Source organism: Heptranchias perlo, chromosome 3 (assembly GCF_035084215.1).
Source record: "Heptranchias perlo isolate sHepPer1 chromosome 3, sHepPer1.hap1, whole genome shotgun sequence".
Classification (NCBI taxonomy): domain Eukaryota; kingdom Metazoa; phylum Chordata; class Chondrichthyes; order Hexanchiformes; family Hexanchidae; genus Heptranchias; species Heptranchias perlo.
Genome location: NC_090327.1, coordinates 31380287 through 31399119, shown reverse-complemented (window position 1 = coordinate 31399119; position 18833 = coordinate 31380287). Strand labels below are relative to the sequence as shown.

At 44.6% G+C, this 18833-nt stretch overlaps 1 protein-coding gene across 1 annotated transcript in view; it reads left to right on the top strand.

The window, feature by feature from the left end:
- The window catches only part of LOC137311568 (1-phosphatidylinositol 4,5-bisphosphate phosphodiesterase gamma-1-like), a 154742-nt gene that overhangs the window by 98814 nt on the left and 37095 nt on the right, over positions 1-18833 (top strand). The window contains exons 8-16 of the mRNA XM_067978702.1: positions 441-513; positions 2210-2311; positions 3374-3492; positions 5083-5168; positions 7483-7603; positions 9133-9301; positions 12397-12516; positions 14127-14234; positions 15429-15616. Of these exons, the coding sequence (XP_067834803.1) occupies positions 441-513; positions 2210-2311; positions 3374-3492; positions 5083-5168; positions 7483-7603; positions 9133-9301; positions 12397-12516; positions 14127-14234; positions 15429-15616 (1086 nt within the window). The remainder of the gene's footprint in view (positions 1-440; positions 514-2209; positions 2312-3373; positions 3493-5082; positions 5169-7482; positions 7604-9132; positions 9302-12396; positions 12517-14126; positions 14235-15428; positions 15617-18833) is intronic.

The following is an 18833-nucleotide window of genomic DNA, read 5'->3' as shown; positions in this document are numbered from 1 at the left end:
TGGGGTTTTTGTCCTTAGAGCAGAGAAGGTTGAGAGGCGATTTGATAGAAGTGTTCAAAATCATGAAGGGTTTAGATGAAGTAAATAAAGAGAAACTGTTCCCATTGGCGGAAGGGTTGAGAACCAGAGGACACAGGTTTAAGGTGATTGGCATAAGAACCAAAGGTGACATGAGGAAGAACTTTTTTACGCAGCGAGTAGTTATGATCTGGAATACGCTGCCTGAAAAGGTAATGGAAGCAGATTCAATCGTGGCTTTCAAAAAGGGTTTGGAAAAATATTTGAAGGGAAAAAATTTGCAGGGCTATGGAGAAAGAGCGGGGGAATGGGATTAACTGGATTGCTCTTACAAAGATGTGGCATGAGCTCGATGGGCCGAATGGCCTCCTTCTGTGCTGTAGCCATTCTATGAAACTATGATTCTATTTTGTTGCATGCAGGAATGTGGAGAGACCTGAGCTGTGTCAAGTAACACTGTATGACTTCCAGAAGTTTCTGCAATATGATCAGAAGGTAAGCAAACTGAATCACAAGCCAAGGTGAATCATTGAGGCAACAAATCAGCTTTGGTTATAAATCTCTGGGGAGATTACGTATGGAATGTTTCGTGTATTTTTGTCAGTCAATGGTCAGAGAGATATTGACGCATTGGAGAGTGTTCTGAGAAGAAAGACGAGGATATTTTAAAACTTAGAGCTTTAAACTACTGAAGGAAACCCTGTAGAGCTGAACTGAATTTCACTGGAGAAAAGGTTGTGTGAGGTGAATTCCTGTGGAGGTTCTACTCCTCATCCACCATAACTTCAATGGAATAGCCATGGAAACCCCAGAGGTCAAAGAGAATTTTTGTGCAGAACATTAGATAGGTAGAGTCCATTATAAAGTAGAATGTGTGGAATTTGTGAGGGGAGCAGGTTTGATGAGCTAAATGGCCTTTTCTAGTTTCATGCTTTTTTTATGTTCTAAAATAAAATCCTTTGTTTGTGCTGATGTGAATTTGGACTCTCTCCAATTAGCTCCTTGCTCTTCCCAGGTCAGACACCAAATTCAATTGACAGACAGGTGACCTTTGTTGCTCTGACACCAACCAATCAGAAGTGTGTAAGAGCGGCTAAGGATGATACCTCCTCAATTTATTATCTCCTCTATTTATTTTCTTGCTCTCCATTACTGTCCTTCACTTGGCACTGTGGCTAAGACCAGGGGCTCGGTGATGTGTGAAATTATAAACTGTATCCCACCCTTCTGTGCATGGGTCATACAATGGCATGCCCCCTCCTGTGTTGCAGTCACTTTAAATGTTCAGGTTCGATGCCAAGACAATGATTTTGAGCACTGTATCTTCAGAGACTCATGAAGGTTTCATTTAAATGGAGGGAATGTCATTTCACATCCTACATATGATAACTTGCATTTTTATAGCACCTTTAACGTAGTAAAACCTTCCAAGGTGCTTCACTGGAGTATAATCAGACAAAATTTGACACCAAACCAAAGAAGGAGACATTAAGACAGGTGACAAAAAACTTGGTCAAAGATGTAGGTTTTGAGTAGCATTTTAAAAGAAGAGAGAGAAGTAGAGAGGTGAAGAGGTTTGGCGAGGGAATTCCGGAGCTTGGGGCCTAGATGGCTGAAGGCCTGGCCGCCAATTGTGGGGCGATTCACACGAGGCCAGAGGAACACAGAGTTCTCGGAGGGTTATAGGGCTGGAGGAAGTTACAGAGATAAGGAGGGCCGAGGACATGGAGGGATTTGAACACAAGGATGAGAATTTTAAAATTGACGCCTTAGGACAGCCATGTTAGCCGATGGATGGCGTAGGAAACAATTGCAAGTTACCAGCTCGTAATGGCACTGCCTTGACAATTCTACACAATGGGAATCTATTACGGAAGTGACTGGAGAAAGGTTTGATCTATTAAAATTTTAGTAATTGGGAGTGAATGAAGAGGGGTCTATTTAATGGTGATAAATGGGAAGGGATTTGGTCCACTGGAATTCAACACAATAAAAGTGAATGCGAAGAAGCATTAGCAGCATGTACAGTGTAGGCTGAACAGGAAAAAGTTTAGTGTATTAGAGCCTATGCATTGGGAGTGAATGGGAAGAAGCAAAACCCATCAAAACTCTATGCCTGGATTACATTGATCTAATTGCCTCTAGCTCTGGAATCAGACTCCCTTAATTGTTGTGATTCTTATTTTCTTAGGAAAGCTGGGCGAATGACACTAACAAAGTTCGGGAGTGCATCTTTAATTACTTTAAAGACCCCTTGCGGGAGATATCAGACCCTGTTTTACAACTTGATGAGGTAAATATACCCTTGCCTTATCATATTCATTCTAAGAGCTTGGGCCACTCTTACTAGTTCACAAACATGTCGAATGGCTCATCTGCAGCCATGTTTTATTTAAAATTTAAAGCTTGCTTACTTGGAGGAATTTGGTGGGAAAACTGGCAAGGTCCCAGTTTGTCCCTCACTCCACTCAACTGAAGCAACTAAAGTCTACTGAGAGGCAACCAAGGAAGAAGAACTTATGCCCTTTATGCTTTGAGTCAAATGCTCAATGCTTTGAACTCCTGGGTGACAGTCCCTTGTAAAACTTTGACTTATAAAGATTCTTCAGGTTAAAATCGAAGGAATGGAACTTACTAGAAGAGAGCCAACTTAAGGTATTGATTTTATGCTCCAGCACAGCATTCCACTGGATAGCAGGGGTCTGGTCCAATCCTATGATTCCTCAAATGACATTCCATCAAAGAAGAGGCCTGGTCCTTCCCCAAGGGGAAAGAGGGAAGAATTGGAGAGAACTGTTAACTGAGGCAGCTCCAGCTCAAACATACTGGCCGGCAGTACAGCAGCATTAGCTGATATGTAGGAGTGGGTCTCCAGCACCATGTTATGATGTGTGGCTCGGTCAGGCCTAAGGAAAAAGAAGAGGAAAAATATACACACCTGTACTAACTTTTACTGTTTCTTTCTTATTCCTCCTTTAAATATGAGATCCTACACTCCATTACTCCTTCCTGTCTCGCCCATGTGTTAAAATCAAGCTCTTTCACACCAGCTCATTCTTTCACAGGAATTCAAACCTATGGAGCTCCCTAATTCCCTCAGTCTTCCCTTTCTCCTGCAATCTACAGGCTTTTAAAACCCAAGCTCGGCATCACCTAACCACTACTTCCTGACTTAACTTGTCTTCTTTCCTACTGTCTTCAGCCATGGTGGAGTCTTATACTATGGGTCTTGACTTTTCACGTAGGCTTCAATAAAAATGTGAATGAGGTTTCAAAATAGAAAATATAGTAAAATTATTAACATTTATATAGAATGATAACAAATGAAAATCCATCTGTTTCTTTTGCCTTTTAGTTCTTGGCTTACCTTTTCTCTAAAGAGAACATGATTCTGGATTCAAGGTTTGAACATGTAACTCCAGAGGAAATGAACCACCCTCTCTCTTATTACTGGATCTCCTCATCACACAACACGTTAAGTAACAATCTGTTTAGTTTTTTTTTTAAGTGAGCACTAATCGTTTTGATGTTGTAATCCTCAACTTTCTCTCCTCCTCTCCTGAAGGCACTAACTCGCACTGGAGTATGACGGCCACAGTCTGATACCTTAATCAAGTAGCCGTTCTTCATCTATGAGCCTAGATAATGAGTGCTGGCAGGCTATTCAATCAGAGAAGAGGAAGTCATGACAACCAGGTCTAATCCTAATCTCATGCTCATACTTTCCAATGATCAGGAGCAGGAGTCTTGACTGAATTTTCCCCTCTCTGGCATACTGAGTCAGTAGTGTTCCCAATTCCACCCCGTCTGAGATCAACTAACTCCACACAGATAGGGAGCAAAGTAAAGAAAGTCCTGCTAATCCTCAATTTTGTATATTGTTTTCAACCTCCAGGCAATTGAGCGGCAGAGGGAAGGGTTGTGGGGCGGGGGGGGGGGGGGGGTGGGGGGGTGGTGAATTTCAATTTGAGGACTGTTCCGTTATATGGATTCATTTCATTGATGGCAAGAAGCCTTAAATCCAATACAGCTGTTAGGCTGGGGGGAGGGGCAGGACCAAGAATAAGCTACGATGCTCCTTTTGAAAATATAGCCTTGATGGCCTTGGAGAGGGCGCAGAGGAGATTTACCAGAATAATACAATGGATGCGGGACTTCAGTTATGTGGAGTGTCTAGAGAAGCCGAGATTGTTCTCCTTAGAGCAGAGAAGGTTAAGGAGACATTTAATAGAGGTGTTCAAAATTATGAGGGGTTTTGATAGGTAGATAGAGAGAAATTGTTTCCACTGACAGGAGGGTCAGTAACCAGAGGACACAGATTTATGATAATTGGCAAAAAAGCCAGGGGGGAGATGAGGAGAATTTTTTTTACGCAACGAGTTGTTATGCTCTGCCTGAAAGGGTGGTGGAAGCACATTCAGTAGTAACTTTGAAAAGGGAATTGGATATATACTTGAAAAGGAGAAATTTGCAGGGCCATGGGGAAACAGCAGGGGAGTGGGAATAATTGGATAGCTCTTCAAAGAGCCAGCACAGGCATGATGGGTCGAAAGGCCTCCTTATGTGCGGTATGATTCTATGATTCTATGACCTTCGTGCCACAAAAGCCACAGTTGTGAAGACATTCAGTACACATTCGCTAAATCTAATAGTTGTAGTACTGTTCAGCCCCTGTATGTTTCGATGCCTATGATTTCCTAACTCTATCACCCTCTTTTGGACCTCTCAATCTGTCTGGCAAGGCAGGTATGTAGTCTACTGTATGTAGATATGTAGGCCATTACAATGTTGCTCTGCCAACAGTTGCCACAAGCAGAGAGAGCAATTCTGAGGTGACCTTCTCTCTTACTTTCCAGTTGCATGTTGTGGGTGGCACCTTACCTCCATTCACTGCCTCCCTCTAGTGGTCTAGCCCTGGTCCAGAACACTATAAATTAGCATGGCAATGCTGCATTCTACTACATTGTACTCCAAACCCCTATTCCAATTGTTCCAACTTGTAAGAGACATTATTTGTCTGAGTAACATTGTCCGAAGGTCTGAAATACTCTTGATCTCTTCCAGGTATCTGACTGGAGACCAGTTTTCCAGTGAGTCATCATTAGAAGCCTATGCCCGATGCCTGCGGATGGGATGCCGCTGCATTGAACGTGAGCAGTCTCTCTTTTTTCCAATTTTCTCACCTTTTCTCCCTTCAGTGCTGACTCCACTGTGATACATTTCTGCCAAACCTTGGCCATTTTTCATGGACAGTTCAACTTCCAGGGTCATTGCAGCTAAGCCCGATTCCAACCTCATCCGCTGTCACCTGACATCCACAGGGTTGCAGCTCCAGCCAGGGCTGCCAGATAGTGGTCAGGAGTGGGAACACTGGCCAATCTTCCCCTCCTTAGCCTAAGGGTGATGAGCACATCCAAATAAACGTTTCTTCTGCTGCCTCAGTTGACTCAGCACAGAGTGGGGATTGAACCTCGCTCTTTCTTGGTCTGTGTGGTTCACTTATTCACTGAATAAACTTACATTATCATTAGTTGGCATGAGTTGGCACAATATGTGGAGGGCAGAGGAACAAAAGAGGGGAAAGAAATGAGTGAGCAAGTTATGCAACCTCATATACCTCACTTCATGCTTCAACGGTAAGGAATGTTTTCTGTCTGCTTAGATTTTTGGAACCTACTTTTGAAACATCTCTAACACCACCACCCCCCCAACCTTCCCCCCCCCGCCCAACCTGCCCTCTGCATTGACCCATTCTGTACATTTGTCCCCTTGTCCTTCTTTAGGTTGTCCTGAGTCATGGTCACCAACCCCATCAGAGAAGGGAAGCCATGTTCTAAACCTGGTGCCAATGTCACTGTTCTTGAGAAGGTTGTTTGTGAATGTTGAATGGCCTTCTGCTGAAGTTTGGTGACAGACTATGAGAGGAATCATAGAATGGTTACAGCACGGAAGGAAGCCTTTCGGCCCATTGAGTCCGTGCCGGCTCCATACAAGAGCAATTCAGCTGGTCCCACTTCTCCACCCTATCCCCGTAGCCCTGCAAATTTTTTCCTTTCAAGTACTTATCCAGTTACCTTTTGAAGGCCATGATTGAATCTGCCTCCACCACCCCCTCAGGCAGATCCTAACCACTCGCTGTGTAAAAAAGTTTTTCCTCATGTCGCCTTTGGTTCTTTTGCCAATCACCTTAAATCTATGTCCTCTGGTCCTTGACCCTTCCGCCAATGGGAACAGGTTCTCTCTATCTACTCTGTCTAGACCCTTCATGATTTTGAATACCTCTATCCAATTTCCTCTCAACCTTCTCTGTTCCAAGGAGAACAACCCCAACTTCTCCAGTCTATCGATGTAACGAAAGTCTCTCATCCCTGGAATCATTCTAGTAAATCTCTTCTGCACACTCTCTAAGGCCATCACATCTTTCCTAAAGTGCGGTGCCCAGAACTGGACACAATACTCCAGCTGAGGCTGAACCAGTGTTTTATAAAGGTTCATCATGACTTCCTTGTTTTTGTACTCTATGCCTCTGTAGCCCATATGCTTTTTTAACCGACTTCTCAACCTGCCCTGCCACCTTCAACGATTTGTGTACATATTCCCCCAGATCTCTCTGTTCCTGTACCCCTTTTAGAATTGTGTCCTTTCGTTTATATTGCCTCTCCTCATTCTTCCTACCAAAATGCATTACCTCACATTTTTCTGCATTAAATTTCATCTGCCACATGTCCGCCCATGCCACCAGCCTGTCCATATCCTTTTGAAGTCTATCACTATGCTCCTCACTGTTCACTACACTAAGTTTTGTGTCTTCTGCAAATTTTGAAATTGTGTCCTGTACACCCAAGTCCAAATCATTAGTATATATCAAGAAAAGATGTGGCAGATGGAATTGCCATAGCAAATAGAGCGTACAAAACTTCTTTGTTGCAGCTGATATCAAGCTGGCTCTTTAGGTAATTGGCCCTGTGGCATCACTGAATTAGAATTGTGCACAACCAAAGTTTTGATGGGACAGAAGGATGCCCGGCACCTACCCCTTGTCAATTTTACTTCAATGTTTAACATGCTTTTCATAGACTTGTTGCAAGTGCTGCAAGCAGTCCTAGCAAAAATGCAGAGGCTCACTTTATAAGCAGCCATGTCATGTTTACCACAGAAGCAGTGAAGGCAGAATCATGAGCGTTCTTAGAGAAAGGAAAAGGGGTGGGGAAAGCAAACTCACAAGGATATCACTTTCTATTATAATTCAGTCCTGTCACCAGATGTTAATTAATGGTTAGGCACCTACTTAATGCCACCTACTGTTTTATTCCTAATAACAGCTTCAATTTATTGAAGAACTGCATTTTAGCAAAGGATCAACTGCACCCTCTTGTGGAAATCATGAGAAGCTTATTTGCTCATGTCAAAGGTTTATTTAAATAAATCCATGTTGCAATTAATTGATGATGATCTGTTTTTCAGTGGACTGCTGGGACGGCCCAGATGACCTGCCAATTATTTACCATGGGCACACTCTTACCTCCAAAATCAAATTCCTGGATGTGCTGTACACCATAAAGGAGCATGCCTTCATCACTTCAGAGTAAGTTACTCCAACAATTTGGGAGGGCACCCTATATAAGTTTGCAACCAAGTGGTTCAAATGTTCATTAACTCCAAAGAGCTCCTCAAACTGGTTGCAGATTGCATCAGAGTCTTGAGTTTTCCTCAAAATAAAACACCCTCAATCTCTCTGTCCTTTCTTCGGCCTCCCCTCCCTCTTTAAGGTTCTCTGTGCCCACTTTCCCATTATTCCCTTTTCATCTCTTTTCAATCCTTTCTTGTCCTCCTTGACATTTCCAAGGCACTGAACATAGTCGGCCACTCCGTCTCTCCTCTTTGTTCATCTCCATGGCACTTTGGTTCCACTCTAACCTGTCCAAATAAATCCAACATGTCTTCTGTAATGGCTTCTTTTCCTGCCCCCATACAATTGCCTCACATGTGTCCCAAGGCTCCATCCTTGGCCCCCTTCTATTCCTCATCTCCATACTGCTAGTCAACAACATCATTTGTAGTTATGGGGTCAATTTTCACATGCATGCTGACAACACCCAGCTCTACCTCTCTGCCATCACCATTAACTCCATGGTTACCATCCTGATATCCAACTGCTTTGCCACCATAAAGTCCTAGATTAATAAGAAATTCCTTCCACTCAACATTGGCAAGGCTGAAGGCATCCTGTTTGGCTCTTACCAAAAGCTCCAGACACCATCCCTCTTCCGATTTTGTGCCATCTTGTTGTCTTGTTTGACCCTAAATTGAGCTTCAAACTCCACATTCTAGCCACCACCATCATGGTTTATTTCCATCTTTGAAACATCACCTATCTCTGCCTCTACCTCACCCCCACTGCCACCGTGGTGCCTACATCCTATCCCACTCTAAGTCTTGCTCCCCTATCTCTTGTATTCACCAACCTCCATTGGCTCCCTTTCTTCCAGCACATCGATTTCAAAATTTTTGTCTTCATCTACAAGTCGCTTTACGGCCTTGCATCCGCTTTTGTCAGCCCTGTGTTCCTGCTTAAACCCTCTTCTCAACTCTGCTTTCTTTCCAATCTCCCTTCCAACAGGTGTACCCCATATACTGGAACTCTCTCCCCAAACACCTCAACCAAGCTGCCTCTCTCCCCTGCTTTAAAATCAACCTCTTTGACTTGCCTTTGGTCAACTCCCCTAACCCTTTTCCCATCATTGCTTGGTGCCTGGGAGGCATTTTCGAATGTTTTAATATGTCAAACGTGCTTTTTGTTGAAAGCCATTCTTCATTAACAGTACTAAATATAATAAATACAACATTAAAATAACTAAACTTAGCCTCGTCTTTTTTATCTCTTGAAAATATGGTCTCCCTCAGAACACCTAATTCAAGAGTCGGAAGGATTTTTAATTTTTAAGAAGTCTTTGATCTGGCACAACTGGCCAACCTACTCTCAGTAAGGTTGTTGGCAGCAATTGTCCTCATTCCAGCCGAAACATTTAAATGTCCCAGGGTCAGGGGCACAAACAATGGGCAGGTGGAAGTCCCACACTGGGGTATTACTGATTTCAAATGTTTGCCTTGTAGGTATCCCATAATCCTCTCCATTGAAGACCATTGCAGTGTTGTGCAGCAGCGAAACATGGCTTCTCATTTCAAAAAGGTCTTTGGGGACATGTTGCTGACCAAACCCGTGGACATCAATGCAGATGAACTCCCATCGCCCAATCAGCTGAAGAAAAAAATCTTGATAAAGGTAGGTGAGACAGGTCGGTGGTAACTCAATATAGCAAGAATACTCCCTGTCATTTGAATCTGTCTGCCATGTTCAATGCGAGTTGCATCAGGTTGTTCGACTGAGCTGCTGCTGAAGGTGAAGCATTTGTGCCAGGTTTGAAGAGAGAGATTAAATAACTTTGTGAATCTCTTCATGTGCGTCTTTCTATCTTTTCTTTAGTTGAGATATCTAGGTCCACAGAGCAGAATATCACCAAGACTGCAAAGGAGGATATGATGAAGAGGTAAATGAAGAAGTACTGATTAGGTGGAAACTCCCCGACAGTTGGCCGCTAAGAAATATCAACATTGCAACCAATGTCATATCCGTGCTTTCACACTATTATCTTAGTTTAAAAACAATTCCACTGAAGGCTTTGCCCCTTGGTGTGTAGAGTTGCATGGGAACTGGTGGCCCTCCAATGCCTCCCCTAAATGATCATTCTTCAAATGATGTAAGCCTAGAGAGTGAAGGCCAGATTTTGTAGCAGTAATTGGGCTGAGGATCTCAAGGGCAATTAGGGATGGGTAATAAATGCTGGCCTTGCCAGCGACGCCCACATCCCATGAAAAAAGAAAAGGTGGCAGTGGGAAATGGGGCTTATGACATTACTGTGTTATTGCCACCTCATTTGCATGTGCCCGCCCATTTTATGCTGTCATTTCTAGTGGCTGGAGGAAGTGCTCTCCATTTTTAGTACATGCTAAAGAGGAGTAAGTAGCATAGTGATGTAATATGCTCCATTCTCAGCCTCATTTGCACTGATTCACATTTATGCCAGTTCCATACAGACGTCCAGAGTTTCTAGGCACCATGGAGAAGTGAGGAGAGAACTTGAAAGAATCTAGCTTCAAAGTTAACTGGTGCAGTTCAAAGTTTATCAATAAGTCATTTTTTTTTGCTATTGGCTTCACCAGTAATCATTGTGTATTTACTGAGTGGTTGACACTCCCCTAAAATCCCTCCTTTCAGATTAGGAAAAAAACCTTCCCATTGGGAATTCCCCTCTATTAATGGTTCTTGAAGAAGAGGAGGCTGATACCCACCCGCCAGAACCTCTACACGAGTATATAGGCAGAGATGTGCCTTCTTGCAGTTGATTGAGGAGTAGTACTTGTGGAGACTTCACTTTCCAAAGGCTCCGTCACAGAGTTATCTCACAAGCTTCAAGCGGACCTACAGCCCACTGCCACCACAGGCACTGTTATGCCAATAACTGTTAAGGCTACGACTGTTCTTAGCTTCTGTTCCACAGGGTCATACCACTAGGGACATCAGTAACATCAGTCAAACAGGTGTGCACAGCTACATCAAGCAAGACATAGATGCATTGTTCTTTAGAGCTCATAATTTCATATCCTTGGCCATGGACAACCAAAGATAAAATGACAAGGCACAGCAATACTGCAGAGTTGCAGGACTCCCTAGAATCCAAGTAGTCATTGATTGCATCTATGTGATCAAAATGGTCCCTCAATCAATGCTTGTACCTATGTCAACATGAAAGGATTCTGTTCTCTCAATGTGCAGTTCATTTGTGATCAGCAGTGTACCATAACGCAAGTGAATACTCACTTCCCTAGGAGCTGCCATGATGCCTTAATTTTAAGGAACTCCACTGTGCCCACATCCTTGCATCCACAAAATCTCTAAGTGGCTCCTGGGAGATCAAGGCTACCCTTTATGGTCAGGACTGCTGACACCTGTGCACCTTCCCAAGACTCCACCTGAGCACTGCCAGAACAAGGTCTATTTAAGCACCAGAGTCATTATTGAGAACACTACTGATGATTAGGATGCACTTCAGGTGCCTAGATGAACCTGAGGGGATCCTGCATGAGCTCGAGGATCATGGTTGTATCCTGTATGCTGCACAACTTTGTCTGACAAAGACACCTCCTCATGTAGGCATTGGAGGAAGAAGGACATCAGCAAGAGGAGCAGCAACATTTTGAAGATGCTCCAGATGATAACTTTTGCCAACTGCAAGACATTCATACAATTCTGATACGGGAGACCTCTTGACTACCACATCTGGCGACTGCATTAGCAGTCCTGTCCAAATCTCCCCCCTTCCCACCATAAATATGCCTTCATCTAAAGACCCTTCTCTGTATACGTCAACTGTCACAGCTCCCATTCACACCTATGTGAGGTGCCTGGCTGTTTCAATAGGAGCCTCTTGGCCCTTTTCTCGTAGCAGCTAAGTCCTGTGTTGGACCTCTTGCAGGCTTCACCTCTTGTGCTACCACATAGACAATGGAAAGGGCTGGCGGGAGAACTCAAGTGTAGCTACCATCTTGAGAGAAAGCAGCATCATCTTGCCCATTCCAGCCATGCTATTAGAACTGAGCACTGTGTCCACTTGACCATTAATCTGCGGGAGAGCAGACCCAATGGTGACAGCAAGATCAGTAAAGCCCCAGGATATGCTCGTGTCCAAACCAACCCCAGTCCTTTGAAGGCTATAAGAGACAGCCCTCTTCAATCTGGCACCCTAGGCGTCTACAGCAGCAGTTTGAGCATTCATGGAGGAAGCATAGACTGCCTATAGGGCCTCTGTCATGGGAGCCCCCACTGCAGATGTGCCTGTAGCTGCTATTCATACACTGAGATGCTGCAAATTCACCCAGCATGGTACTAGATAGTCCACTTGCTTCAGAATTAAACTATTTGATTGTGGGAGGGGTCATCACAGCAATGCCCAATCCTGTCCTCACTTTGATATCCGCACAAGCGCATTTTACAGCACAGCTACGGGATACCAATCAGGAGCAGGAACCCTGGCTGATTTTCTGCCCTGTAGCCGAGGAGTGTTGAGGCCATCTGTAGCATCCCAATGCTGCCTGAGAAGAGACCTGGGGCCTTCTGGTCCAAGTGACTTCGTTATACATTGATCATTCAGGGAGGCGCTTTCTTAGTTTTTTAAGTTTCCTTCAAAATAATTTTCTTTTAGAAAAAATGATCATCCACCGAGGTCATCTCGGCACTGTGCTCGCCTCAGCTTACCAACCTGGTAAGCTGCCTTACAAGGTAATGTTCGTGTAATACTTTTTTATTCTGTTGGTTTAAAGCACAAGAAACTGGTGGAAGGCAACCTGTACGAAGAGGTCTCGTCAGCCAGCTACTCGGAAAATGACATAAGCAACTCCATTAAAAATGGAATCCTGTATTTAGAGGACCCTATTGATCACGTAAGTACTGTCCCCTCCTCACCACCACCATCGCTACCACTCCTGGTATTGTTCTACCGTTCCTCTTTCCTAGTCCCAGTAACCTTTCTTTTTAATTGAGAAAATTGGGTGAAGAACCAAAGACCAAGGACAGTAAATCAAAAAGTAGCGATTAGATTAGGCCAAGCTTGGGCTTTACATGTTTGAAGATTGTAGGAGGAAGGAAAGACTGAGGAAGGCAAGGGGTTCTATAATTTTGAAGTGATGGAAAGTGGTGAATTAAAGTCACGCAATGAGTCTTGATTTCAACAGAGTGAGAACGTAGGGAGGAGGAAGTGTGTGTAGAATGCATCTTTGGAGCTTAGGAGGAAAAAGACTAGAGACATTGGTCAAACAGAGGGAAAAAAAATCACATCAGGGAAAGAGAGGCTGGAGGTGAAAGAGGGCCAACTTTTCCTCTTATCCTGTCCCTATTCCCAAAAAAAAAGCATGATCACATCCTTCTCCAGGGGCTCTGCTAACATCATTTCATAGTTGATCAAACCAGGGATGAGTCTCTCTCTGCAATTACTGTTGGAAAGTGTCAGGTTTCTGTGTGTGACCTCCTGTGCTGGATAGAGTCAGTTATACATAGTCTGTGGAAGAACAGGCTTGTTAGGCCAAGTGACCTTTCTTAGTTTCATCTTTTCAAAATTTCATATTAGAAATTTGGGCACTTGCAGCCCACATTTTTCCGACTATTATCCTTTGGAGAGAGTTTAGAGAATAGCCACAAGACTGATCTCAAATGTAAGAGGGATGAGCTATGAGGAAAGGTTAGAGTAGCTCCAAACCTTCAGACAACAAGGTTAAAGGGAGAGAAATCCCACGGAAGTATAGAAAGTATTAAATGCTGCAAATTGATAGGACAAATCCAGAACCTCAGGGTAAATCAGGCCAGGGCCACAAGACATAAATTATATTAATGAATAGTAAATTTAGAACAATCTACCAGGCATCATAGTAGAGTCAAAGACACTAGGAAAGAAAGACTTGCATTTATATAGTGCCTTTCATGATCTTAGGATGTCCCAAAGCACCTTACAGCTAATGAAGCACTTTTTTGAAGTGTTATCACTGTTGTAATAGGTGTAGGAAACACTTATAATGTGTAGAAAACACAGCAGCCAATTTGCACGCATCGAAGTTCTACAAACAGCAGTATGATAATGACCAGATAATCTGGGTATTTTTTTAGGTATTGGGTGAGGGATAAATATTGGCCAGGACAATATAGGAGGGCATTGCCCGGGTGTAAGAGATTGGCAGGTTGGGCACAAGCAGCTCACAAAATGGATGGGAAATCATAAGCAACTTGTACACGAGTTTCTGTTAAGCACTTCCGCCCCACCAAGCTCTTAGACCGGCTCACTGAAAAGGAAAATCAGCCCCCAGGGCCATTCAAATTGCAGTTGGCTGTAAGGCCCTTGTTTTTAAGAGTTTTCTTGTAAATACTGGAAATGCGGCTGTGGTTCACTGCTCTGAGGTTGTGTAATCGGGCACTTGAGGCCTGTATAGCCCCTAGGTATAGGGGGAGGCAGGTGAGAATCGGAGTGGTATTTTTACCAATGACTTACATTTACTCCTTGCAGAACTGGAGCCCACATTACTTCGTCCTGACTAGTAATAAGATCTATTACTCTGAGGAAACATCCAGGTACCAGAACAACGAGGATGAAGAGGAAGAAGAACAGAAAGAGGTACAGAACCTTTATTTTTTTTAACCCTTCTTTCCTGAAGGCATTAACTCACTCTGGAGTACAGCTGCACTGGTTCAGCTATCTTCCACCTTTGTGATCACGCCTGAGGCTGGATGGTGAATGTTGGGGAGAGCATCAGAGCCGAGCCTGATCCTATCCTCACCTGAGGTCTGTGCACACGTACTTTCTCTAGAGGAGCCACTCGATGGTGATCAGTATTGCTATTGCTGGCTTTCTCCTCCCTTGCCCATGTGCCAAGCCCCTTACAGTATCCTTTGTCTGAAATCAGCTATCTTAGCACAGGCCAGAAATGGAACCTGGGATCTTCCTGGCCTGCGTGGCTCAGTATCACATCAGATGGCGAAATTACTCACTGAGCCATCTCGGCAATCCTCCATTTTCTTTTGAATTTTTTTCCATTATCTGAAGCTAATGCAAGGTTGGCGGGAGTGGACCACCAGGCACTGATCCAATTCAAGTGGTCACAAGGATGCCATTTGCCTGAAGAGCAAAACCTGATTGGTGTCTCCATGATTTGAATCCCGAGCTTAGATTTCAGCCTGTTATCGCCAGCCTGTAGTTTGCATGGTGCATTAGGGAATGTGGTAGTCTAGTGGTTATGGTAATGGACTAGTTAATAAATCTACGTAGTAGTTTCTAGCCTAAGCCACATCCTGATAAGGGTGTTTATTCTACCGCATTCCAAAGTTAAGAAGAGCATATGATATAATCAGTATGCCAGATACAGTGACAAAGGTTTCTGTTCGACTCCTGGGCTCACTACAATTACTTAGTAATTGGGTAGGTTCGTGATCTTTGGCAGTGAGCATGAGGAAAAATATTTGAGTGAAATTCCAAAAATGTAAGAGGAGGATCATCCCAGATTCCATATTGCATGAAGGGGCTCTATTAATATATAACTAGTTGTTAGAATTATTGGTCCTATTTGTTTCTCCCCCTTTCTATGGGGAAGTGTCTACCTGCAGTGGTCTGATTGTGTGGGGAATCAGAGGCTTGTATCTGCATTCCATCACTCTGTGGTGCAGCATTCCAGAGAAAAGCTCTCAAAAGAGACATTGGTTTGATTTATGGCTCTCCACCAAAACTTCGAGAGTGACACTGCCCTGAGCTGCTGGTTGAGTATCTTATTCTCAGGCTTGGCATCGAATGTTTACACCTTGTGATTCTCAGCAGGAGTTCAACAACAACGATCTGCACTTCAGCGAGAAGTGGTTTCACGGGAAACTCGGCGGCGGGCGCGATGGTCGTCAGATAGCCGAGAAGCTTCTCCATGAGTATTGCACGGAGGCCGGCGGAAAGGATGGCACCTTCCTTGTGCGGGAGAGCGAGACATTTGTGGGTGACTACACCCTGTCTTTCTGGTAGGTAGCACCTGGATGTGAAGTAAAATAAAATTCAATGAATAAGATTTGTGTAGCCCAATTCTGCAGACAGTCTCTTTGGGCTCAATTTTAAACTTAAATTGTGGGTGCGTTGTGGGCGGGGATGTTGCGAAAATTGCAGAAATGCAGAGCGGGTTCAGAAGCCGTCTCCAACCCGCCGACTTCCGAGTTTCCCACAGACACACTAGTACGTGCGGGCGTCCCGAATCTGGAAGTCCCGCCGGCAATTAAAGCCGGCGGGATGATAAAGAATCAAATGTACCTCGGTACTTAAGGCACTTTACTTGTGACATATTAGGTAGTTAGAACGATTTTTAAATTACCTGGGTGGCTTTCCCATGGCTTCTGATTCACGCCTGGTGAAGTCAGGCATGAAGGGCTGGATCAGGCAAAAAGGAACAAAATAAATTAAATAACAAACCATTGCATAAAGTTAAAACACAAAATTAACCTACCTTTCCACCCTGCTCCGATGTCCAATGTCTCCCTCTACAATCTCCCCCCCCAAGATGTCCTCCCAATCTCCCCCTCTTCCCCCCTCCGATATCCTCCCGATCTCCCCCTTTTCCTCCCGATGTCCTCCTGATCTTCTCCTTCCCCCCCCCCGCCATATCCCCCGATCTTCCACTCTCCCCCCCCCCCCCCAACCCCGATCTTCCATTCCAGCGCCGGATGACGTCTTGCTCTCTCTTTCTCTCCCCCCACCTTGGCGTATCAGCTCCTGTCGGCAGCCAGCCTGTCAATCAGGGGCTGCCGGGCTCGAAACCCGGAAAGAGCTTTAATCACCATCAATTACATTGCGATCGCGTCGGAAACGGTAAGGTTTGCCACGCGCACCTTCACCCACCCCCCCCCCCCCCCCCCCGCTGCCAACCCGCCACCATTTCAAAATTGAGCCCTTTGAGGTGAATTAACATGGTGAGTTAGAGCCTCTTTTACACCAATGGATAAAGATTTGATCTGGAGAGGTATTTACACAAGGGTTTCCTGGGTCAGCTCATTTACATACCCATTGGAGTAGTGACAATGTCCTGGCCAATATTTATCTCTCAACCAACATCACTAATCCAAATTATCTGGTCATTATCACATTGCTGTTTGTGGGACCTTGCTTTGTGCAGATTGGCTGCCACATTTCCTACTTTACAACAGTGACTACACTTCAAAAGTACTTCATTAGTTGTAAAGAGCTTTGGGACATCCTGAGGTCGTGAAATGTGCTATATAAATGTAGGTTCTTTCTTTTACTGGTGTAAATCCTGTGAAAAATTGGTGTAATCTGCTGGAATATATGGAAATTAGAGTGCAGCCTTTAAAATGACAGTACTGGATGAAGACATTGAAACATATAAAATTCTGACAGGGCTAGACAGACTGGATGCAGGGAGGATGTTTCCCCTGGCTGGGGGATCCAGAATGAGGGGTCACAGTCTCAGGATACGGGGTAGGACATTTAGGACTGAGATGAGGAGAAATTTCTTCACTCAGAGGGTGGTGAACCTGTGGAATTCTCTACCACAGAAGGCTGTGGAGGCCAAGTCACTAAATATATTTAAGAAGGAGCTAGATAGATTTCTAGATACAAAAGGCATCAAGGGGTATGGGGAGAGAATGGGATTATGGTATTGAGATAGATGATCAGCCATGATCATATTGAATGGCAGAGCAGGCTTGAAGGGCCAAATGGCCTACTCCTGCTCCTATTTTCTATGTTTCAATGTTTCTAAGGCTGCAGCAGCAAACTGGTTGACAAACTAGATAAGGAAGGAGCAGTGTTTGGCTCATTCACTTCACTCTCTGCTAACTTCACTGCATGTCTCATTAAACTTTTCCACATACCTTTCAAGAATGTCTTCTAGAGAAGCAGCTGGCGTACCCAGCCAAACAAGGCAGCAGGGCAGTGGCACAAAAGAACACAAGATGATTCCATAATTTCACAATTTCTGACCTGGAAGTCCTCTTTGAGGAAATTGACACCAGGAGACACCAACTGCTGGTTGTCCGTGGCAGCAAACCTGCTAGAAATGCCAGTCGTGCCTCCTGGACAACTCTCACCTACCCCCCCACTCCGCCCCCCCCCCAAGACTGCAGGCCAGTGTCACCAGAAGTTCAATGACCTCACCAGGGTGGCCATGGTAACACACTGGACACTCTCCCATTGCTTGCTTGGCGACCCTGTGCACCAGCACACTCTTCACCCTCTTTTTGATGCTGCCTTGCTGTGATGTCAAAGGCAATGAATTCCCCCAGCTCTCCTGTAAAGTGCATCAGTCCCCTGATGAACACGTGCCAGAACTGCTGTCTGGCTAATATCACAGAGATTGCCTGCGGCTGCCTGAAATAAAACAGTAAAGGTTGAGCACGGCGGTCACCCTGAAAGCCAGAGAGAGAGCAAGGTGGGCAGTTAAGTCTGGCTGCAGGTCCCCATGCAGTAGGTAGTAGTCCTGCCCTATTGTCTCTTTGATGATGCGCTGTCTTCTTATAAACATCTCCTTAGTAAGGTCCTCATAGGACCTGTGCTACCTGAATATTCAATAGAGTGAGGGTGATAATATCTAGTAGACTGCATATTCCCTAAATGCTTCCTGACTCTCCTTTGCTTCACAGTGTGCAGCTCCTCCTGTTCCAATGATAATGGTACAGAAATATATGCCCATGGGCGAATGCCATACCTGCTTCTTGAGAAACCCTCACTGTGGGTAAGGGATGAGGAAGGGGGGGGGCTAAAATCTGCTGGGAGTCTGACCCTGTCAGAATCACTGAGATGCAAGTTCAGGTCTGTATAGGTGCAATGGTGAAAAGAATCATTGCAAAAAGTGTTTCAGAATGGCAGAAATCGCCAGTGAAACTCTCCAGACTGTCGAGGCTCAGAATCTCCGTACTTCCACCTGCCTCAGCCAATGCTGGTAACAGCTGCACCGTAGAATTCTGAGTCTAAGCCACCCTCAGCGCACTGTGAGTGTAAAAGCAGGAAACTCAAGGCTGCAGCGCCGCAGGCCTTCATTACAATATATTTAAATGAGGGCACTTGGGATTCGGTCGGTGGATCACGGGAAGGGCCAAACAGCGCCAGGGAACTCCAGGGGAGCAAGTTTTATAGCAGAAGTCCAGAAAAAGTGCCATCTGCCCAATTTCCCTGCCCCAAAATTTAACTTGCCCTGATTATGCACTGCAAATACACCAAAAAGAGCGAGGA